The 21,188-nt window shown below is 53.1% G+C and overlaps 2 protein-coding genes across 2 annotated transcripts; one reads left to right on the top strand and one right to left on the bottom strand.

Annotated features, from left to right (window-relative positions):
• Nucleotides 1–8,490: 8,490 nt before the first annotated feature.
• On the top strand, nt 8,491–13,685 carry POU2AF3 (POU class 2 homeobox associating factor 3). The gene is made up of 5 exons (XM_052697304.1): nt 8,491–9,105; nt 9,753–9,847; nt 11,484–11,541; nt 12,275–12,501; nt 13,107–13,685. Exons 1-5 carry the CDS (start codon nt 9,093–9,095, stop codon nt 13,434–13,436), a joined length of 723 nt encoding a protein of 240 aa, XP_052553264.1. The 5' UTR covers nt 8,491–9,092; the 3' UTR covers nt 13,437–13,685.
• A 512-nt stretch (nt 13,686–14,197) lies between these two features.
• Nucleotides 14,198–21,174, bottom strand: NFKBID (NFKB inhibitor delta). The gene is made up of 5 exons (XM_052697307.1): nt 20,510–21,174; nt 19,890–20,056; nt 19,652–19,768; nt 17,488–17,652; nt 14,198–16,819 (listed from the first exon to the last, which is right to left on the bottom strand). Exons 1-5 carry the CDS (start codon nt 20,523–20,525, stop codon nt 16,748–16,750), a joined length of 537 nt encoding a protein of 178 aa, XP_052553267.1. The 5' UTR covers nt 20,526–21,174; the 3' UTR covers nt 14,198–16,747.
• Between the last annotated feature and the right edge of the window lie 14 nt (nt 21,175–21,188).

The raw sequence follows: 21,188 nt of genomic DNA, 5'->3' as shown, positions 1-21,188 counted from the left end.
AGGAGTACAAAGGTTCCGGGCACATTTCTGCCCCCCGGGAGCTGCAGCGGGATCGAGGGCGCCGTCCTTTCGGACAGCGATGGGACCGGCGTGCGTTGGGGCTTGGCAACCTCCTGTCCTTGCAGACAGGCTCCATACATGGAGGACTGCGGGTTTTGACACAGGCTCCAGCTACTACAGTAGCAGAACGTGAGCTGTTGTACACAACTCCTCCCATCTGCAATCGGAACACACACACCTGGGCTGGACACCAAACACAGCCCCAGCCATCCACCAGTTCCCGCTGTGAGACAATGCAACATCCTCTCTGTAAGGACAAGATGGACTGAAATGGCGGTTGGAAACAAACAAACCCCCATGGAGTGTTGCATCTGCTGCACCGAGCTTTTGTAGATAGGATAGGAGAACAGAACAGAGATAGGATTCCTAGGAAAGTTTGCTTTGGCACAGGGAGATAACATGCTAAAAGTAAATGGCTATAAAAGCTGCCATAAAACATGCCTTATCAACACATAATTGCTTCCCTAATTCCTACTGCATACATGGTACACATCCTAACTCACTGAATGACATAGAACAGTTGGATCTGATGCTTTGTCAAATGAAAACGGAACTTCAGGATTGAGTCTCACTTAACAGAAGGCAAGCTGAGTTTTTGTTTTATCTCTGTTCAATTCTTTTCTATAGGATCTGCTGTTGTTTTCCATGAGGGACAGAAAACACCTGGACTGGCCAGACTGTACAAAGCTAATAGCCGGGACAGTGCAGGGATTTAATTTCTGTCTCCTATCCAAACCAAAGTACATAAATATCTGGCACAAGAGACCAAACTGGGTGGACAGCCTGCCAGGAGGCAGGTGGCAAGCTAAGCCTGCTGCTGATCAAGCAGAGACAGCTCTCTGCTGTTGGGACCTCACATCTGCCTGCACCTCACCAAGCTGCCTGGAGCTTACTGCCCTTCTGGCACCTCTCAGCCAGATCTGAGGCACTGCAGATAGCATGGTGGCCAGGGACATTCCCTCCCAACAGACAGATCCCTCCCAGTGCAAGAGGTGATACCCATTTCTGTCTGTGTCCTGGCTTGTGCACAGATGCTGACTGGTCAGTATGCAGACCACACTCACCTCTATTCTGACTATTTTGATCGTAAGCTTTTTGGGAGCAGTGTCTCCTGCAAAGTGTTTGCCTTGTGCCCAGACTTGATTGAAATCTCCCTCTGGTCAGCATCCAAATGCCAAATGCAAGGAGCAGTTGCCCCAAAACTGCAATCTCTGCAGCCAGCAGAAAACATTTGGGGTAACCACAAGCCAGCACTGAGATTCTGCATTACTGCTCATCCCTTCCTAGCTCTCCATGTATCTGTGCTCCTGGGGATACAGTGCCATATGAATTTCAGTGGTAAACGGAACCAAACAGCACATCCTGAAAATCAGTCAGGCAAAATGGTAAATCCCACTTTTAGACATCAAACGTGTCAGCTGTGGAATGGCTGTTTGTGTTCTCCCTGGAGAACACAGCTGGGTGTTATCCAGGGGATTATCTTCAAAGTTCAATTTTTCTCCGGAAGACCTCAACAAAAGCCCATCTGCACATTCCTCCCTGGTCCCGCAGGTGCAAGCTGCATGGCACAGCCCATCAGCCAGGATAAAGGAGACAAAAAAAGAAGCCCATAAGGGACTCAGAGCCATCTTTCATCTCCACAAAGCTTGCACCGGCCTGTTGCATATAACAGCAGCTACTTGCACTCACAGCTCCAGCTGTAAGGAACATGTACCTGCTCATCGAGCTTGTTGTATGGCACAGACCCAAGCTCACAGGGCAGAGGGCCTCAGTAAAAAGCTTGCTGCCCAGGGCATCCCACAGCCTTCAGGTGAGGCTGCTGGAAGATTCAGCTCTGTTGCTGTTAGATGGGAGTTGTGTGCCATGGGGATTTCAGTGTCCAACCTTTGCAGAGTTTGGATGTGCTCCTCTCCAGCTTGTCAGTGTCCAAAACCATCAAACCTTTGAAAAAATGATATGCTAACGTTAAGCAGAAATGAAATCACAGGCTTTTCTCCCAAAACTCTGGGCAACCTTCATTCCATCCCTGCCACCATGTTCTGCACAGCCAGACATCTGTGGCCATCTGGGCTTGCAGTAGGGGAGTACCCATGGGGACATCCTGGTCTGAGAGGGCCAAGCCTCATTGGAAAGGTTTGGAGATGTCTGTCTGTGCCAGCTCTAAAGGGGCTCAGCTGTGCTAACGAAGCAACAACCCCCACCTGCTGTGGGGCAGAACACTGAGCTGCTCAGGGGTGGTGGGCAGCACCAGGCTGAAGGGTGCTTTGATCCTCATGGATGCAGTGGTTCCCCTCTGTGGGAACCTGGAAAGGCAGAGGTCAGGACAGTAAGGTCACAGCAGAGCAGGAATGGCACAGGGGGGTTCAGGGGACACCCACAGATCCCTTGCAGTAAGGCATGGGGAGATGGCCCTCCCCAGCAACTCCAGCAGAGAAAAAGAGCAAGGGAGGCATCTTGCAGCCAAGAGTGCATCCCCACCCTGAATGCATTGTGCTTTCCAGTTTGGGGTGCACGGAATCAACCAGAGGCTAAACCATGAGCTTTAAGTTAACACACTGTGCTGACACTTCCATCTGCACACAACCTCCCCATTGCACAAGGCTTTCTCCAGGCAAGCAGAAACCCGAACTATGGGCAACAGAAGGCTCTTGGAGTTGTGATGCTCTTACCCCCATCCCCCAAGGGCGTTTGTTTCGGGCTTTTTGCCTTTAGCAAAACAAAGGGACAAACCTCGGAGGGACTCTCAAGCGCTTTTCCTTTCATGCACATTGCGACAAAACAGGCAGAAAAGCAGCACAGACCCAACCAAACAATGCAAGACCTGCCTTCAAGCAGCACAGACAGGCAGGAGAACCCCTGAGCCACAGACAGGCACTGGGACAAACTGCTCCCACAGCAGGCAGGAGTTCAGAAAGACTTCTTTGGCGAGCACTGGGAAGGAATGGCTGTGTTTGCATTCCCACCCTCCTCCCTGAGGACTATCAGCTTTACTCACTGCCTTTCTGGAGGCAGCTTTTCCGTTCAGCACTTCAACAAGCACAGTGGAAAGCCCAAGGAGCTATAAAACAGGCACTGCTTCCTCTATTGACCTCTGCTTTATACCCCAAAGCTCAGTAGTCCTGTGTATCTCATGCAAAAAATCAGCCTTATTGCTAATTCCCTCTGATAGACAAAAGACATCGCTGCGCACGGCACATGCACTGCAACACATCATGGAACAAACAGCTGTAAGAGCAGCTCTTTATCTGACAGATAACACAATCCAGACTCAAAGCAAACAGCAGATAACCAAACAACCCTTTGTATATTCATCACGCCGCCTAATTGAGCGGCATCTTTTATTTGAGCGCGATCTTGCCTCCAAACACAGAACATCTTTGTTGTGCAAGGAAAGATCTATGGCACAGCCCAAGCGCGTGTGGGGCCGGGGCTTCTGACAGCTGAACACGTGTGGGCTGCACTGATGCTAAGCAGATGTGCTGCAGAAGCCCAGCCAGCCCAGTCCCACTGCGCTGAGAGGAAGTCATGCAGGAGGAAATGGACTAATGGGCTTAAATTAAGCTGCACCATTCATCACCCGATAAGGAGCCAGGAGGCAATGGAAATCAAGCTCCCTGCAACACGAGTGTGCTTGCTGCAGGGAAAGCCAAGGGAGGGCAGCTGCAGAGGCACTGCGGTTGAATGAAGGCAGGAGAAGCCCTCCCTAAAGGAGGTTTGTCACACAGCAGTGCTGCTTCCTGCTAAGACTGGAGCCCAAATCCTCGTGCAGAGGGCAGCAACATTACCTTCAGCCAAAGGTTCAGAAGAGAATACAGACAAGATGGCAGCAAGATGCTGTAGCCATGGGCAGGCAGAAGCTCATGCAGCAAGCAGGGTGTCTGCTGAGCCCCGATTTGCATGTGGCAGCTCCAGCTCTGGAGCAATGGTGCCACTGAGTGCCCTGCCATGCAGACACCCAGCCCTGGGCAGGTGCAGCCCCAACCCTGAGGGGTGAATCCTGTCTGCCCGCAGGCCACAGGGCTCCTTCCTGCCACCTCCTGTGACTTGTGTGGGCTCAGGACTCATTTCCATGCTGGAACAGGGAGCAGCTGCAAGCCTCCCTCAGCACCAAAAGGAAGTCTTAGCGCTGGCAAATTTAATTCAAATCTTAAACCTCTGAATTTGGTTGCTTGCTGCGGCAGGAACCTCCTGTTTGCGCTATGCAAACTGAACACAGCATGGCACCATCACCAGCCATGGAATCACCACCAGCCATGGAATCACCACCAGCCATGGAATCACCACCAGCCAGCCAAAGTCCAGACGCAGAGCTCATCACAGCCCCACGGATGAGCTCTGCCCCCAAGGAACAGATGTCTTTGCCACAGAGCACATAGGGTCACGCAGGGCTAATTAAGTACCTTGGGGTCAAGAAGAGATTGTTATTATTATTATTGCTCTCAGCATTGCTGTACCACCCAGCCAGGAGCTACAGACTGCTGCCTCCACACACAGCTCACCAGGAGCCAGCACAAGAGGCTCTGCAGCAGAGAAATGCAGCACGACAGAGCTGGGCCGTGCAGATTCAGCCTGTTTTGATGAGCCAAGGACTTATATATCGACTCTTACTGTGACCTGTTTTGTGCTGACGCCGAAATAACTGCTCAGCATTGTGGCTGTGCTGAGGGACCTTGAAATATATGGGAAAGAAACCAGTTATCTTGATAGTTCTGCCACCGGCTCTCCTTTGAAATCTCTTCTTAGCCTACATCTGCTAAACCTCAGAGGCCCCAGGCTTGAAATCTCGAAGATAATCTCCCCATAGTGATGGCACCAAGGCTCAGGCAGCGCATTGCAGCCACGCCAACACCTTCCTGAGCTCCGTGCTCAGTGAACTACCTTGCTTTGAAGAGACATTTGGTAACGTGCCTTTATCTTTTGTGGGTCAGTGGCAACACAACTCAGTCATCTTTTTGCCCCTTCCCTCCCCACCAATAAATAAATGCCTTCTGTGCTGTTTGGACAAAAAGACACAGCCCCAGAGGAAAGCATTCAAAAGAGTTAACACAAAAGCAGTGATAACAAAGGGAAGACCACTATAGCCTTATGTGAAATCCCAATGGGGGGGGGGGGGGGAAGGGGGGGGAATTAACAGCTCCCACCTGTTTTGATGGAGGTGGCACATGGAAAATCCCTTCTTCCTCTCTGCCTTCCTGTCTTCCCTGGAGCTGAAAAAGCACAAAGCCAGGAGCTGACAGTGCTGTTCCTTGAGGTCCTGGGTCAGGAAAAAGGACAGAGGCAGGAGGCTTTGCTGCCAGACACAGGCTCACCCCTCTCCCTTCCCCAAGCACATTTGGCTTGTTGCAGGTGCAGATGTGCTGGCTTCAGGTGCTGCAAGCTCTGGGCTGATGCTCCTGGTTAAGCCACACTGACTCCTACCTGGGGAGGGGGCTCTGCTTGGCCCCTGCAAAGGGGCTCTGTGGTTCCCCAGGTGTGATTTTCCCCTCATCCATCCCTTTCTCCTGCCCACAGCAGGTTTGTTCCTCCCAGCTACTGCAAGCAGAAACTTTAACAGAATCATAGAATGGCCTGGGTTGCAAAGGAGCACAATGCTCATCCGGTCCCAGCCCCCTGCTGTGTGCAGGTCACCAACCAGCAGCCCAGAGCCACATCCAGCCTGGCCTTAAATGCCTGCAGGGATGGGGCATCCACAGCCTCCTTGGGCAGCCTGTTCCAGTGCATCACCACCTTCTGTTTGTTTCCATCTCATCCTTTCCCTGATCAAGACCTAAACAAATAGCTTTCCCTATCCCCAGACAACTGCTCCGTTAAGCCTGCTGAAGTCTCTAGAAACATCCTTTGCTGTCTGGGCAGCTCCCCATCCCTGCTGCTCCCTACGACCCAACTCCACTCACCCCATAACAAACTTTCAGCCCTTCACCACACCCTTGCCTGGGCAAAGGAAGATGGAAGATCCATCTAGGGCCTCTGAGAGCTGGAGAAGGAAAATACTTTATTACTGAAGCAATTGAGTTACTTATGTGCTTTTCCCTAGCTGATCCTTCAAGCAGAAAGTGCAAACAGAGGCACTGATACATCACATCTAGCTTATGAAAGCAATTCCCACGGACGCCCCCCCCCCACCCCTTTGCTCTCCATTCCACCGGCAGCGCCCGGTACCGGAGCGAACACCGGGCCCGACGCCGGGGCGCAGCGGCGGCCGCTAGAGGTAGCTCTGCTCACACGAACACGCGAGTCCTGCGCTGCCCCTTCCCTCGGGTACCCACGGAACCGGCAGCGAAACCCTCCGGGAGGAATCCCAGCGTCCGCGGGTGCGCAGGGATGCGGCAGGAGATCCTCGATGAGCCACAGCCCGGCGCGTTCCCGCAGCCCACCAAGATTTCTCACGCTCCACGGGCTCCACCCGAGCCCCCGTACCCTACAACGCCCCCAAACCAGAGATCGGGGCGTACTCCTCTGCTTTCAGGTGTCCCGGTACCGGTACCCAGCCCCACAGCCTCACCCCGGTACCCCCCAGCAGAGCCTCGCTGTGCGGCTGCTGCCGGCCGGGAGCACCCGGCTCCGGTCCTGTCCTGGCTTCCCGCCCCGCTGTCGCTTCCTGATTCCCCAGCCCTGTTCAGACCTGTTGGGAAATGCAAACCCTGGCGGCTCCTCGTGCCCCGAAGCCCTCGGACCGCACCTTTCTGTTTGCCCGGGGGGAGAAACAGACTCGGCCCATGGAGGGTGCCAGCAGCCGAGCTCCAGGAGAGCTCTTTTGGATGTGTTTGACCCATTCCAGCACTCAGCTCTTCACTGAGGCTGGAAACTCTCCTTATCCAAGAATAGGCTCCTTTCTGCATCTCCAGCTCCACAGGCAACCACCACTGTGGCTTCTGGGAAGCATCCCCAGCAATGCAAGGGCATCAGGACACTTAACATCATCAGGTGCCACATCACAGGATGGGGAGAGGGCTCCTCACTGGGGCAGCATCCCTGAACCCGGCACAAGTGGAGAGCAAAGGAAGGGATCACCACCTTCCCCCTCCTCCCCTAAATTGAGTGCATTTGTTCTACTTCAAGAAAAGATTCAGCTGCAACAACAACCCCAATTGAGCAGCTGGTAGATGATTAACAGCCCGGCCTGCTTTCTGGCATCAGCCAGCTATTCCTGAGGCCCGACACTGCTATGTAAAGATTAAACATGACTTAAAACAAAACCAAAAACCCCAAATACACTGATATTAAGCAGGAGTTGCCCTAAATCTGCGTCGTCCCTCCAGGCTGCAGCCCCTCTCCTTGCAGCACAGGGGGCAGGCCAGTGCTGCAGCACCCGAGAGAGGGGCTGCCTTGTGCAGGGAGAGCACACAGCCTGCATTTAGGGGAACGTGAATGGAAACTCCAGCACCAGGCCAGCATGTGGGGAGAGAGAAAGGAGTGCTTTGGGAAGAAGCAGGGTCTGGGTGCTTTCCACCAGCATGCCCAGTGTGGCCTTTCTGCTTGGCCACATCCTCCCAGTGCCATTTTGGTCCGAAATCCAGAGTATTTCCCCTTAAAAGGGGACAAATTGTGCAAAAAGCCACTCGGTCCCTTGTGGAGTCCTCTGTGCAGGTAGCACATGAAATATGAGAGGGCTGGAGCCCAGCCTGCACGTCTGAGGGGAAAATGCTGAGCTGGGTTCGAGGCATCTGCTTCGTTTGGGGAAAGATGGAGAAAACCCTGAAAATGTCAGAAAAGCACAGGGTGAGGAGGGCAGCCCCACTGGATCTTATTCCCCCAGACCCTCTGCTAGATGGGGATGTGCTCGGTTTCACAAAAAGATAGCCCATTTTGTGGAGCCTTTGAATATTCAAATTGAAAGTATCGCGCAATCATTGATTGTCAAATCATTGGTTTCTAGAGGTTTTAAATACTTGGCATAAGGGGAGAAAAACTCAAACTTATACCCGTAGGTATAAAACAATAATATTTGAGCGGGCACCACCTGGCATCGCCACCAGGCCGGCGGGTCCCTCGGCCCCCCAATTCCCAGCTCGCCGCTTCCAGCCCCCATCCCCCGCCGCGGGGCCGGGGCCGCCGCCGCTTGCACTGGGGCCGCCGGGCGAGCCGCTGCCGCCGCCGCTCAGGATGTCCGGTAAGCCCCCGGCCCACGGCATCAGCCCGGTTTGGGGCCGTTTCGGAGTTCCGCGGGGTCATTCGGCGTGCGATGAGGCAGCGTCGCCTCCCCGGGCGAAGAGGAAACGGGAGGGCGGGGAGCGGGGAGGAGGCAGCGCGGCTCTCGCCCGACGGGGCCGGGGCGCGACGGAGCGCAGCGGGCAGAGCTGCTCGACGGATCCCCCCCCAGCCCCGGCCACGCAGCCGGGACCCTCCGCTCCTCCAGCCGCCGCTCTGCTATCGCTCTGCCCCAGCCTGCCCTCGCTCTGCCCGGCCCCGCATCCCTCGCCCCTTCCGTGCTCAGCCCAGAGGAGCTGGCAGCCTTACCCACCAGTCTGCTCGGGGCGCAGCTTCCCCCCCACCCCCCCAGCCGGTCCAGAGCTTAGAGATAAGACCATTCCTCAGCTGGTGTGTTGTCCTGAGAGCACTCGTGGTGCAGCTGGCAGCCCTGCCTGCCTCCCTGTGCAGACGTGCTGCATGCATCCCAAACTTACAGGAGGCTGGGTGCCCTTCCTGACTATAGGGCCTGCTAAAGGGACTTCTTCAATTTAGCTGAGGGTGCAGCTCAGCAAAGTCTCCTGGAAGAAGCCCCAACTGAGCTTGCTGAGTTGCTTCCAGGGGGATCCAGCACCTCTGGCAGCATCCCTTCAACCAGGGGAGGTCAGACGGGATGGAGAGATGCTGCACATCCATCAGCAGCAGGGAGAGGTCACAGCAGGGGGAGCAGAGTGCCTGCAGTGGGGTTTCTTCGATGTGTGAGCACAGGCTGCTATGGGACAGGGAGCCTGCAAGCAGCCGTGGGCTGGGACCATGCTGGTGTGCGTAGGATTGGCTGTGGGATGGAAATAACAGCAGAAAGTCAGGACGGAAACTGAACTGCCAGAGGCTTTAAGGATTTCAGCATGAGTACAACAGGTGAAAGTGGTTCTTCAGATGAGATAAATTCTTTGCCATTTCCTGTACTAAAAATCCCTGCTCAGGTAGTGACTGATGATTGATGGTTGTTTGGAGCTGGATTAAAGGCATCCTAAAGGTTTGTTTGAAGGCAATGGGAGTTGCACAGAATGAGTGAATCAAAGAGACAATCCAGGCTTTGCCAAAAAAAAAAGGCATGAAAGCAGGCATTTTATTTGTGTTTTATTTAACCCTCTGAATAACCACCCATGTATTTGTATTGTTTGATTCCTGCCCTTCATCTGTCAGACAAAGCAGTCCCCACTTCAGGTCCTGGGAGCAGCAAACACGAGGGGGTTTAAAGGGATGCAGCAGCAGTACCAGATGGAGCTGGATGTTAGGACACCTGGAGGGAAAAATAGAAGGAGATACCAAAGAATAAAACCTATATGATTAATATGTATGATCAACAACTGCTGTTTTGTTTTTCCCTCATAAATACCTGCTTGTCACAAGCTTGATTAGCAGGTGTGAAAGAATTGCCACTGCAAGTCGCTTACAGAGAGAGCAGTGAACTGTTAGCTGTAAGCAGGGGGTGCCTGCAAACACGCCACGTGCTCCCAAAAAGCCTCCCGTCCTGAGGAGAGTTTTTCCATCCTTTCTTTCAGGAAAGCCCAAAGTGTACCAAGGTGTCAGAGTAAAGATCACTGTTAAGGAGTTGCTGCAGCAGAGAAGGGCACGGCAAGCAGCAACCGGCGCGGCGGTGAGTGAAACCACTTGGTGTCTGCTGTGCGCCTTCTCCCTTCATCGTTTATGTAATGTTTTTGCCAAGGTTGTGATCTATGTGACGTGGGATTTGAGCACGGCGGGGTGATAGGGAAGAAGGAAACTCAGTCGGGACCGCAGCAGTGGTGCAAAGCGGTGCTGGGCAGAGCCTGGTGCAGGTGGAGGATGTGTCCATGGCAGCCAGGGCAAAGGTGTGCCGTGCTGAAACCAAGCAGGGTTTGGGAATACGGGAATCCGGGTCTCTTGTGTTATCCAGCACAACCTGAGCTCTGTCCCTTCTCGGAGAGGGGAAGGAAGGAGGTGGGTTCACCTGTGTGCAAAGCGCACGCACGCCAACGCTCCCCATCGGTGTGAGAGCCCTCCAGCTCCAGCCGCGCTGGGGATTTGCATGAAAAGATCAATAAATCATTCCTGCTTCCCGGTTCGTGACACCACACCTTGGCATGGCTCTCAGATCTCATCTCCCTGCACCCTGATGGCAGCTGATTGCACAAGGCTGGAAGCCAGGTGGAGCCATCGGGGCCAGCAAAGCACGGAGCTGCTGGGCTTTGGGAACAGGGGGGTCTCTGCTCCCACGCAGCCTCAGCGCAGTGTGCAATTGGTTTCCTTCCTGGAGCCAGCTGGCACCGTGCTGATCTGACCCATAAAGGAAAAAGCCAAATGGAGGCCAGAGGGCAGGAGGTTCCCACTGTGGATTCCTGGTTGTCCTAGAGGGATCGGCTGCTGCCTGAGCTGGGCCTGAAGTCTTCTGCTGTGGTGCACATCTGCAGCCAAAGCCAGGAGGGGCAGGCCTACCAGCTCCACTGTTTAATGATTTAAACACGTGGGGAGAGGAAGCTATTAGCAGGAAAATGAGCTATCAGCATTTTGAATAGAGGAAAAGAAGTAGAAGCCTGTGTAAGTTACAGCTGGGGGGGGAGAGGGGAGAGAGGATTTGCATTTGCAGAGTAAAATCCTAGTCCCAGGGCACAAGCATCAATATTCCCATTGCTTTTGGGGCACAGATTTCCCTCCAGTCAAGCTCCTGGAACAAACACAGACCCATCAACTGCAGATTGCAGCATCCTTTGGGAATCCCAGCACTTGCCATGGGGGCACAGAGCTGTGTTAGGGGGAGATGTGCTGTATCTCAAACAGCTTTGGCATCAGCCCCAGTGATCCAGAGATGCCTGGCCATGGAGACAACTGGAATGCCTTTAGTCACACTTCAAGGCAGTTATTGCTGCACTAAATGGCTTGCTCTTGTTCATACCCATCCCTACGAGTTCCTGGTGATCCACAATGCTGGGAATGAAGAGATGTCCACATGGGGAGGTTTGCAAGGCAGCCTCATCTCTGCTGCAGTGACAGCAACAAGGCAGCAGGCAGAGCGTGCTGACGATGTTCTACTGAAAGCTCTGCACCAGGTGCTGTGCTCCTCCAGCCCCGTTATCTGCACAAGCTCAGGTTGAGAATGTTGCTCTGTCGGTTCCAGAGAAGCTTACAGTGCCTCAGCCCTGAGAGAAATGAGGTTTATGTGAATAGCCTGAAGCAAAACGACTTACCTCAGAGTGCAGAAAAACACTCCTGCATTACAGCACCTCCAGACCCTCCTCTCCCCTTCTCTTTGCCAGGTTTCCTGGGGCAGCAACAGCATCCAGTTTGCAGAGTCCGTGTCTCCTCCTCACCCAGGTTGGTACAAAGCCCACTCGAGCGTCCCTTCCCAACCATTCCCTCAGCCCAGCGTCCTTCCAGCCCTTGGTTAAGGCAGAGAGCCAGCAGTGCAGCCAATGGGCACCTGAATGGAGCCCATGGAATGCAGACGAGGATGCCGAGAGGCCAACGGGGGACATAATCCCCTCTGCAGGAGCACCATCCAACTCTCTGCTTGGGCAGCTTCCCACTGCAGGAAGGCAGAGCCCCTTCCCCAATGGATGCTCAGCCCCAGAGAGCACTGCTGTCCCTGGGCTGCAGCCCATGGGTTGGGAGCACTGTGCACTGTTGGCTGTTCCTGCTCTGCTGGCAGCCCCTGCAGCAGTGAGAGGAGTGTCAGATTTTCAGTTCCTTCCCCATCTCAGTGGATATCCAAGGAAAGGGGGAAGGGCATTCGGGGCTTTCAGGTCCTTCGAGCATTCTGCAGCCAAAGCAAAGAGACCTCAAGGGTTGGGCATGTGTGAATATATACATTGTGTGGACAAGGAAATGATTAAATCATCAATATTTAGGAATCAATTTGCTTATGTTAATACAGAAACATGAGATGTACTCAAGGTCTTTCAGGGTGGTAAATCTCCATCTGTTAATGTAGTGTGGGTACTTCTCACTCCTTCCCCCATCCAGCTACACGCTCCTACTTGCACCTGCACACCTTTGGGAGAACAGATACTGAATAATGCACTGCTTCTTGCTTTACCTTCTCCCCCAGCACCTTTTGATGCAGAACCCATCTCTTCAGCTCCCAACTATTGCCCATCAAGGCAGTTCTCAAACTGCCTCTCCTGCGAGGAGAGCCCCAGCCACCTGGAGCAGCTGGTGGACTCCTACCTGCAGGCGGAGGCAGCCTTCGAGCCATCCCTGGGCACTCTGCAGACACCATCACATTACATCCCTGACTCCTTCCAGCCAGTCCCTCTTTGCTTCAACCAGGGCTTGGTAAGCACTGTGTGCTCCGAGAGATGCTGGGGATGGGGTCACAGCATGGGGCAAAGCAGCAGCGAGCTGATTTGGGAACGGGGGTGCTTCAGAAGTGCAGGCATCACAACGCAGGTGGTGCTCTGCATGGAGATCCCACAGAGCTCAGAGGAGGTCTCTGTCAGTGCTCGTAGAACTGGAACAGGGTTTAGTCTGCTGCTGTGATGATGCCACATGGGATGGAATATCCATATGGCCAGCTTAGGTTGTCTGTCTTGGTTCTGTCCTCTCCCAAGTCCTTGTGCCCCTCAGCCCCCTCGCTAGCAGGGCAGCATGAGAAGCTGAAATGTCCTTGGCTCTGTGCATCAATACTGAGGAGCAGCAAGAAACATTGGTGTGTTATCAGTGTTTTTCTCCTAAAGCCAAAACATAGCATCACACAAGGCAATATGGAGAATATCCCAGCTATCCCAGCTGAAACCAGGCCATCCTCCAAGGGCCAACCCACCTTCTGTGCAGCCAGACCCTCTGAATGGGCAGCACTGCAGCAATCCCAGCTGTCCCGCTGCATCCCCAAGACGACACTCCAAACCAAAACCCACTTTTCTCATTTCTCTCCCTTGCAGGCTGCAGCATCCCCGAGCCCAGCTGATCTGCCCAACGCGCTGCCCCACGGCTGCCCCGCTCCCCAGCTGCCCCCATTCACCCCCCTGACCCACAGCCCACCTCCTGCCCTGGACCCCATGCCCTACGGCTGCCCAGCAGAGGGCTGGCCCTGCCACCCCCCATCCCCCTACACGCCCCTCGCCTGCTGCTGTGCTGCCTGCAGCCCCCCGCACACCGACCCCAAGGTCCCACAACGTTTCCCCTGCCCTGGCACGGATTGCTCGGGCTGCCTGCCACCCACTGACGACTTCTTCAGGAGGGACAGGAGCTGGGACATCTGTTACAGCTAATGGGGAGGGGCTGCACGCTGCCTTCACGTTGGCATCGTTGCCTGGGAACTGCATACGGTTGCACTGCCTCCAACTCATCACTACTCGCACATGGTGTTGCCACTACATTCATCCTCCTGTTTTCTGTGGTCGGGGGTAGCTTTTTTTTATTTGGTCTTTATTTTATTCCCTGGTTTTGTTTTTCTAAGAACTTCCCCCCAGCTGCCTTACCAAACCCGTGTCACTAACACCAGCTCTTTGTGTCACAAATAAATCATTTGGTACTCACAGTGCCCATTGCTTGTGTGCTGAATGCCAGCAACTTTCTCTTTGGCTAATGATGGAGGCTCACAAAGATGAGGAAGAAGCCCTCAACCCCCAGCACACCTCCAGCTCTTCAGCTTCCCCAGTAATGTTCTCTGGTGGCTCTTGCAACTGAACACCTTCCCTCTGCCCAGAGCTGGAGGCAGTCAAACACTCAACAAATCTGCTGGCAGATAGGGAACTTCCTCCATTCTACCAAAAAAAACAACCAACAAACCCAAGCAATATTGCTCCACCTTCACCACAACCTTCAGTGATGCTTTCCTCTCTTCCCTGTTTTCACCTGGTCAGAATCATAGAATGGCCTGGGTTGAAAAGGAGCACAATGCTCATCCAGTTCCAACCCCCTGCTGTGTGCAGGTCACCAACCAGCAGCCCAGGCTGCCCAGAGCCACATCCAGCCTGGCCTTGAATGCCTGCAGGGATGGGGCATCCACAGCCTCCTTGGGCAACCTGTGCCAGTGCTCAGAGCCAGCCCAAGCACTAAACCTGTTATAAATAGGAGTCAGCAGCTGTGCTGCTGCTGCAGATAAAAGTGCCATCACCTCTGTGATGCTCCAACACGTGTCATTTAGTGGTGCTGGAGGTGCTTTGTTCTCTGTGGGGTTATGGTCACCTCCTGCCCCAACGCTGCTGAGCTCCTCGATGCCTCACACTTTGAAGTCCATCCTCACCAACATTAAACAGCCACGGGAGGATAAGGCAGAGGTGAGATGTTTGAGGCTGCTGGTGGAAATGGGATGACCACATCCTCCCCGTGGGCTGGCTGCATTAGCAAGAACTGCCAGAGTGTGTTCGTGTGCAGCAAAGGAAACAACATGTGCCAATGGGTTGCAAGCATACAAGGAGAGCGCCCACGTTAGCACAGCAGGGCTGACACTGTCCCCATCTGTTAACTAAGTCACCCTCCATCCCTGGCTGCCATTTCCCATTTCCCTGCTGCACTTCTTTATGCTGTTTTGCAGTTCCCCATAGCAAGGGGGCTGCAGTCACCAATCCCCAATGCTGTGTCAACAGCTGCACACGTGCAGTGCGAGCCGAAGCTCGCCCCTTGTTGACACAAGGATTCCTGGGCTGATTGTGAACTGGGAGGAAAAAACAACAGAGGGGGAAACCATTCAAAGGCTGACGGTGGATTTTGTGGCCGTGAGGAGCACGTTATTTCCCTGCTTTCCTCCCTTGTAAAAGCTGATTACATGACAGTGGCTCATGCCGCAGCTCTAACAGAACTGGCACAGCGCTACCAAGCGCCGGTCCCCGCCAGGTGGGACAAACACGTGGGCACTCAGAAATGAGGATCTCCCCACTCTGCTCCGGCAGCAGCCTGCAGTTACAGAGGAAATAAAGGGCTCTTATTGTAACCGGTTGCTCAGAGGATCTGATCAAAAAGCTTTCCTTGCCAGCCGCCCAATGGCTTTTCCATGGTGCCACTTGGAAGCGTTTGTTCAGCGTTAACGAGCCTTTGTTCTCTTCTTATCTGAAGCCACGGGTAGGAAGAGATAAAGTGTGCAAACAAGGGGTATTAGCGCTGCCAGCGCTGCTGATGTTATAAAAGGGACATTCCTCCTCAAAATAGCTGCAAGAAGTGGAGATCCTGCGATCAGACCCAAAGGGATGAAATGCATTTTGGCACAGAACGGCGCGGGGATCATTGCTGAGCCGCGAGAGGGATCGTCTCAAGGTCGAGAAAGAGAATTTATTCCCCACTTTTCCTCGTCAATGCAGTTCTCACTCATTTGGGTCTCGTTACAGCATCCCATCAAAGCAAGGAAGCACATGCTTGAGCCGGCCCGTGCCCAGATACATGCAAATTTATGCAAACACATGCAAATAGGCGCCCGCTTTTTTTTTGTCAGAGGGCGCTGGCAGGTTTGTAGGCATGATGTAGTGAGAAGCGGTAGCCAACCAGCAAAGAGGAGGGATGAGGAAGTCAGGAGGTCTCTAATCGGGATTCCTGCATTTCTTAAGAGCTTTTGTTTGGATCTGCAAAACAGTCGTTGAAGGGTTTGCAGGGCTCGCAAGTGCTTAACAAAGCCCTGCTGCATTGAGTTAATGGGCGATGGAGGAAGTCACGGGGGTGATTTAAGAGATTTGCCCTTCAACTTAATCAGTTCAGCCCCAGTGGAAGAAAACAACTCTGCAAGGCTGAGAGAACAACATGCAGAGCGTGCGCCGGGGATGAGAACCTCTGTGTTGGCTGTCCCAGCAGAGCTCTCACCCCCTGCAGGCACCTGCCTTCACTCCTCCTGCCCCGCACACCGCCAGCTGATTGCACAGCAATTCACAAATCATTTCACAGAAAGGATAAGAACTTCTTAACGTGGGACGAGGACAGGAGAGAAGCCGCGCCACGCGCTTGCTCCCACAAGCATCTGCTCTCCTTTCAAGGGTTGGGGTGAGCGATGGGGCAATGGAGAGCTGATTCAGCTCCCTTCCTCAAAGTGCTAAGAGCAGGGAGAGCGGCAGCTTGCAGGAACGAGCTGCTCCTCCTCCCGTGGAGGTCTTCAGTTCAGCCGTGCCCCTGGAAACTGCAGTCTTGGTGCCGACCTCTTCGGTCCAGTCTTTCTCCCCCTTCCCCCCAGGTTTGTGCATCCCAAGGACAGTCGAGCTCATTGCACATCACAGAGGCTTCAGCGTTTCACCCAGTGCCCCTGCACAGGATGAGAGCAGGGCTTGGAGCAGTATTTCTCAACCATTGCTACCAAGGACCATCTTGTGTCCTGGCTGCCCTTTGCCACCAAATCAAAGCTTGGCTGCATGTTAAATGTTTGCTCATTTGTGTCCTGGGATTATTAGCATTCCCTGTTGACAAAATAAGCTTCTCTGCCATCTCAGAGCTTATCTCTTGATATCTCCCATGCCACTCGTGGTCCAAAGGCCACAGGTTGAGAAACACTGCCATCCCACCCCAGCGTATAGATTCTGGGGGCAGAGACACGCTGGTTAACCATCCTCATGGCTGTTCTATGGGGCTTCGTGCCACAGGCTGAAGCTGAAGCCATTCCAACCTAGGATCTGGCATTTCGGCAGCAGGAAATGAATGCTGATGTGACTTTCCCTCTCTTCAGCAAATGCCTGACCTGCAAAAAAAAATATGCAAAGGTATTATTGTATAGTGTATTATATGATATATATATGGTGTATTACAATGCACCACGTGAAGCTGTGGGGAGTGACAGTCACAAGCTGCGTGTGGACACTAAGATGCATACACCCCCCCCCCCCATAATATACTCCCAGACTAAATATACATTCTAACTCACTGAGACTAAAATGAGCTCCAGGAGCCCTTTCATACCCATAGACATGAAACCCCATCTTCCCTTGAGTCATGCTGCCATTGGGGAACAGCTGTAGATTGGTATAGCACAGCTGTGGTTCAGTAGGCATGGTGGTGGTGGGCTGATGGTTGGACTTGATGATCTTAGAGGTCTTTTCCAACCTTAACGATCCATTGGTTCTAAAGCCTGCTTTGTGCTCCTTCATTTTGGATTTGCTGAAGTAGGGATCCCCCAGCGAGCTCAGCCCCATGCCACACAACTTGGCCAGCACTGTTGGCACACAGCGTCCTCACAGAATCACAGAATGGCCAGGGTTGGGATGGACCTCAGAGGATGACGAATCTCCAACCCCCTGCCCCATGCAGGGCCACCAACCTCCACATTTAATACCAGACCAGGCTGCCCAGGCTGTCCTCCCTGTTTCCTCCGTTAAAGGCAGAGGGCACTGGAGCAGCAGGAACACTCACCTGGTCCCCAGCTTTCCCAGAAGGAGCCATGTGGATCGGCTGGTCGTTGTCTAAGTTTCGGATGCTCGGGTCTGCCCCGTGGTCAAGGAGCAATTGAATGATTTCCTTCTGGTTCTTGTCGCCATGCAGCGCAGCCGCCATGTGCAGGGCTGTGTTTCCATGGGCCTAAAAATAAAGAAAAACCCTCTGAAGGGTCGTGCCCCTTTTTTAGAACTGCCCTCGTAATGGACATCAAGAAACCTCACGCCATTTCTTATCCAGAGCCGAGAGAGTATCCCTACCCCTGCTCCCCATTCATGGCTTCAGCAGGAGGTGCTCAGGAAGGCACTGCAGAAGGGTGCAGAGAACCAGAGCTCCAGCAGCTCACATCCCTCCATGCAGTACAGGCTGAGCAGGGGAGCTCAGCACGAGGCATGGCACCTGCCCATGCAACCCTAACGCTGCCCACTGGGGTATGACCCGTAACGGTTTGACACGGCGAGCAGCAAGCATGCAGATGCACAAGGAGAGGTATTTTTAGTCGGCACCAAGTCTCGCTGGGGCAGCTGTATCTGTTTGTTCCTCACTGAAACAATCAGACGTTTCTGATGAGTTTGGGAAAGATGGGCACAGATGGCACCAACTGCGAAAAGGGACGTGTGTGATTTTCACCTCCTTTTTACCAGCCAGACCTCAGAGACTTGGAAGCACGAAACAAAACAGCGAATTAGAATGGAAATCTCAATAGCTATTCGCAGGCAAGGCATTTTTACAAGCACCGAACAAGCAGGCACTTGTCAATTTTACCATCCCATAAACTCAAGAGAAAGTTTATAAGGTCTTTATACGAATGCTCATTAAAAAGGAAACGTCTGCATTTGTTTGCTGCATCTTGGTGGCAGAGGCACTCGATAGCTTCCAAGCCCAGGCACAAGGCCATGAGGGCCAGGCCAGCTGGCAGTGCTTGATCTTGAAGCCCCTCCACTGACTTTAGTGGGACTTGTGTGAGCCACAATTTCAGAGCACATCTGGGCTCTCGAAATGGGTGAGATGAAAAATGCCTCAGAACCTTCAATGGTTTTCTCATCGTGAGATCCACAGTCGATTGAATTTGGAATGAGACAACTTGCAGCAAGCAAAGGGTGAGCCAGGAAAGCCGAAACACAAAATCTCCATTTTCTTCTCTTCGCCGTGCTTGGAAGAGGTAGGAAGCCCAGATAGGAGCAGCCAACCCTGCCACTGCATTTCTCCCTGTCCCAGGCATCCCACCAACAAAGCTCCAAGCGATCCTATCGCGGTAAGAAGCTCTCCCAGCATTGTGATCAAGAGACAACAGCAGACTCCCCTGGACAAGATAGCACGTGCCTGATGGCTCTTAAAAGATACAGAAAGAATGCAATAAAAGAAAAATAAAAACCCAGTGCGTACACACTAAACCAAACATGTTTTCCCATCCTCCAGCCCAAAAGGTTGGGTTTTGTGCCCTAGCAAACAGCTCAGCTCTGCAGGAGCACCCAAATCTTTCCCCAGAGCTGCACAGAGGTGGCAGCTGCTGGGATCTCTGGCTGACAGTGCAGGGCAATTGCTCAGCACACACAGGAATGTCAGGATCTCTGCTCAGGAGGATGGGTGCAGCTGATGGAGCTGCAAGATAGTGTCACTGCTATGTGTCTGCTCAGAGGTGAAGCGTGGGGCAGGCAGGGGGTGGGTGACAGCAGCAGGGCTGGGAAGCTCCCAGCCCATCCAGGATGGCCATGCCCATAGAAACACCACACTGAGGCAACATCTCAGCTCTGTAAGCAGTGCCCGACTCCATGCATTTAGCACTGGAGCTTTGTCCCTTGCTGTGCAGGGCACTGCCGGGGCAGGTTACCAACACACAGCTGCCCCAAACACTGCCAACAGCAAAGCATCACATCACTGCTGAGCTATTTTCTTAACCTTAACCCTAACCCTAACGCTAACCTTCAGCCCAGCTAAACTTCACAAAGTTCCCATCCCTCCCCAAGAAATCATTTCCCACATCCCTCTCCCCCCCATTATCTGTCTTGCTGCCAGGGCTCAGCCCAAACCCTGCACGAAGTCCCATATCAGTGCCTCTGCTGCTCAAAAACATGTCTGGGAGGGGAGCCAGTGCTTTCTGCAGGACCCCAGTGCTTTCTGCGCTGCCTCTGTCTGGGCTCACCTTGCTGTTGATGAAGTCCTTGGATTTGAAAGCATTCAGCTCCAGGAAGTAGCGGAGCAGGGAGACGTTCCCATCCTGGACGGTGTAATGAAGAACTGTCTTGTTGCTTTTCACATCCTATTTCAGTGCAGACAAACACAACCAAATGAGAATCTTTCCGCAGAGCATCTTAAGGCAGAATCCCCATACCAACAAACGGCAGGGGGACAAACGAGGGATGGGGAGAAGCAGTTCCTACCCGGCTGTAGATGGAAGCTCCCGCCTGCACCAGCTGCTGCACACAGGTCTCCAGCTCCCAGCTCTGGAGCTGCAGCTCTTCACTCTGCTGTTCTGGCAGTGCCAGGCGGCCCCGGTCCCGCAGCAGTGTGTTGTGGGCCAGGACAGCACAGTGCAGAGGGGTATGGCCTGGGGAGGGAGTGATGATGGCCCCCATCAGAGCAGCACCGTAAGGGAAGGATGTGAGCTCTTGATGGAGCTGTGGGTGTCTCTGCTCACTGAAGGCGAGTTGGACCAGGTAGCCTTTAAGGGTCCTTTCCACTCCAAAGATACTATGCACATATCTTGGCAAGGGTGTCTTTAAGCCCCGAGACCTTTCTCTAATTCCAAAAGTCCCACTCTGGCTGCACAGACAATTTGGGGGCATTTTGGTGTGTACTCGGCTCCATGTGTGCACTGAGGCACCACTGAACTCTGTGACATTTGAGCTTCCAGCAACGATGCCTCTGAGCCCACCACCCCACACATCAGCCGACCCCAATGCACATCAGCATCAGCCACTGACATCAATGGCATCACTTCTTTCTTTCTTTCTTTCTTTCTTTTAGGACCACTATAAAATGCTTGTGCATAAGGTCTCACCTTCAAAATCCTTCATTTCTAAATCGAGAGGGAGGCCTTGTGAAAGAATCACCTGGGAGTGACAGAGAATTGGGACAATTTTAGCTCAGCAGAACATTGTCTGAATCACAACAGTCGGAGCTAACAAAAGATGGGAAAAGACCACCAACCAACCCCCCCAGAAGAGGCAATTAGACAAGAGGTAATTATAATTTAACTGTAGGCTAAGCAGTTTGGCACTAGATTTTGGCACGCTGAGTCCTATTTCCTAGCAGGGATGTCACTCAGGTTCTCACAAGCTGATCACGTTCCCTAAGTCCCCTAAAACGAACCCAAGAATACCCCGTTGGGTTCTACTAGATTCTCAGTTCCTAAAATTGAGCTCAAGGGTGTTAACTTCCTCACACTTCCCCTGCACTGAGCACAGGCATACCTTGGTCACCCCACTTCACGTTTGTTCCAAGTTACTCTTAGCAAGGATAAGCATGCAGGAGTGACACAGTGGTCTGTAGGTGAGCATTGCTTGGGTTTAGAACGGAGCAAAAGAAGTGCCTTAAAGAACAGATCTGATGTGATGCTGCCAAATAGCTCCTTGTCTGAAAGACTACAGATTGTGTATATTTTGCTCTGGACTGAAGGCAGCATGTTGTTCATTACAGCATCTTGCACGGGGATTTGGCTGCGTGGTGACTTCACAAGG

This window comes from Tympanuchus pallidicinctus, unplaced genomic scaffold (genome assembly GCF_026119805.1).
Source record: "Tympanuchus pallidicinctus isolate F22 unplaced genomic scaffold, pur_lepc_1.0 scaffold30, whole genome shotgun sequence".
Taxonomy (NCBI): Eukaryota; Metazoa; Chordata; class Aves; order Galliformes; family Phasianidae; genus Tympanuchus; species Tympanuchus pallidicinctus.
Note: the sequence above shows the minus strand (reverse complement) of the source record. Positions and strands in the feature narration are given on the sequence as shown.

Bases quoted from the DNA above. Each gene is read 5' to 3' on its own strand.
- POU2AF3 (XM_052697304.1), top strand. The intron at 9,848-11,483 runs GTGAGTGAAACC...TCTCTTTGCCAG, and splicing joins AAGCAGCAACCGGCGCGGCG to GTTTCCTGGGGCAGCAACAG. The intron at 11,542-12,274 runs GTTGGTACAAAG...CTTCTCCCCCAG, and splicing joins CGTGTCTCCTCCTCACCCAG to CACCTTTTGATGCAGAACCC.
- NFKBID (XM_052697307.1), bottom strand. The intron at 19,769-19,889 runs GTAGGAACTGCT...GCACTGAAATAG, and splicing joins GAGCTTCCATCTACAGCCGG to GATGTGAAAAGCAACAAGAC. The intron at 16,820-17,487 runs GTGAGTGTTCCT...TTTTTTTTGCAG, and splicing joins CTGGGAAAGCTGGGGACCAG to GTCAGGCATTTGCTGAAGAG.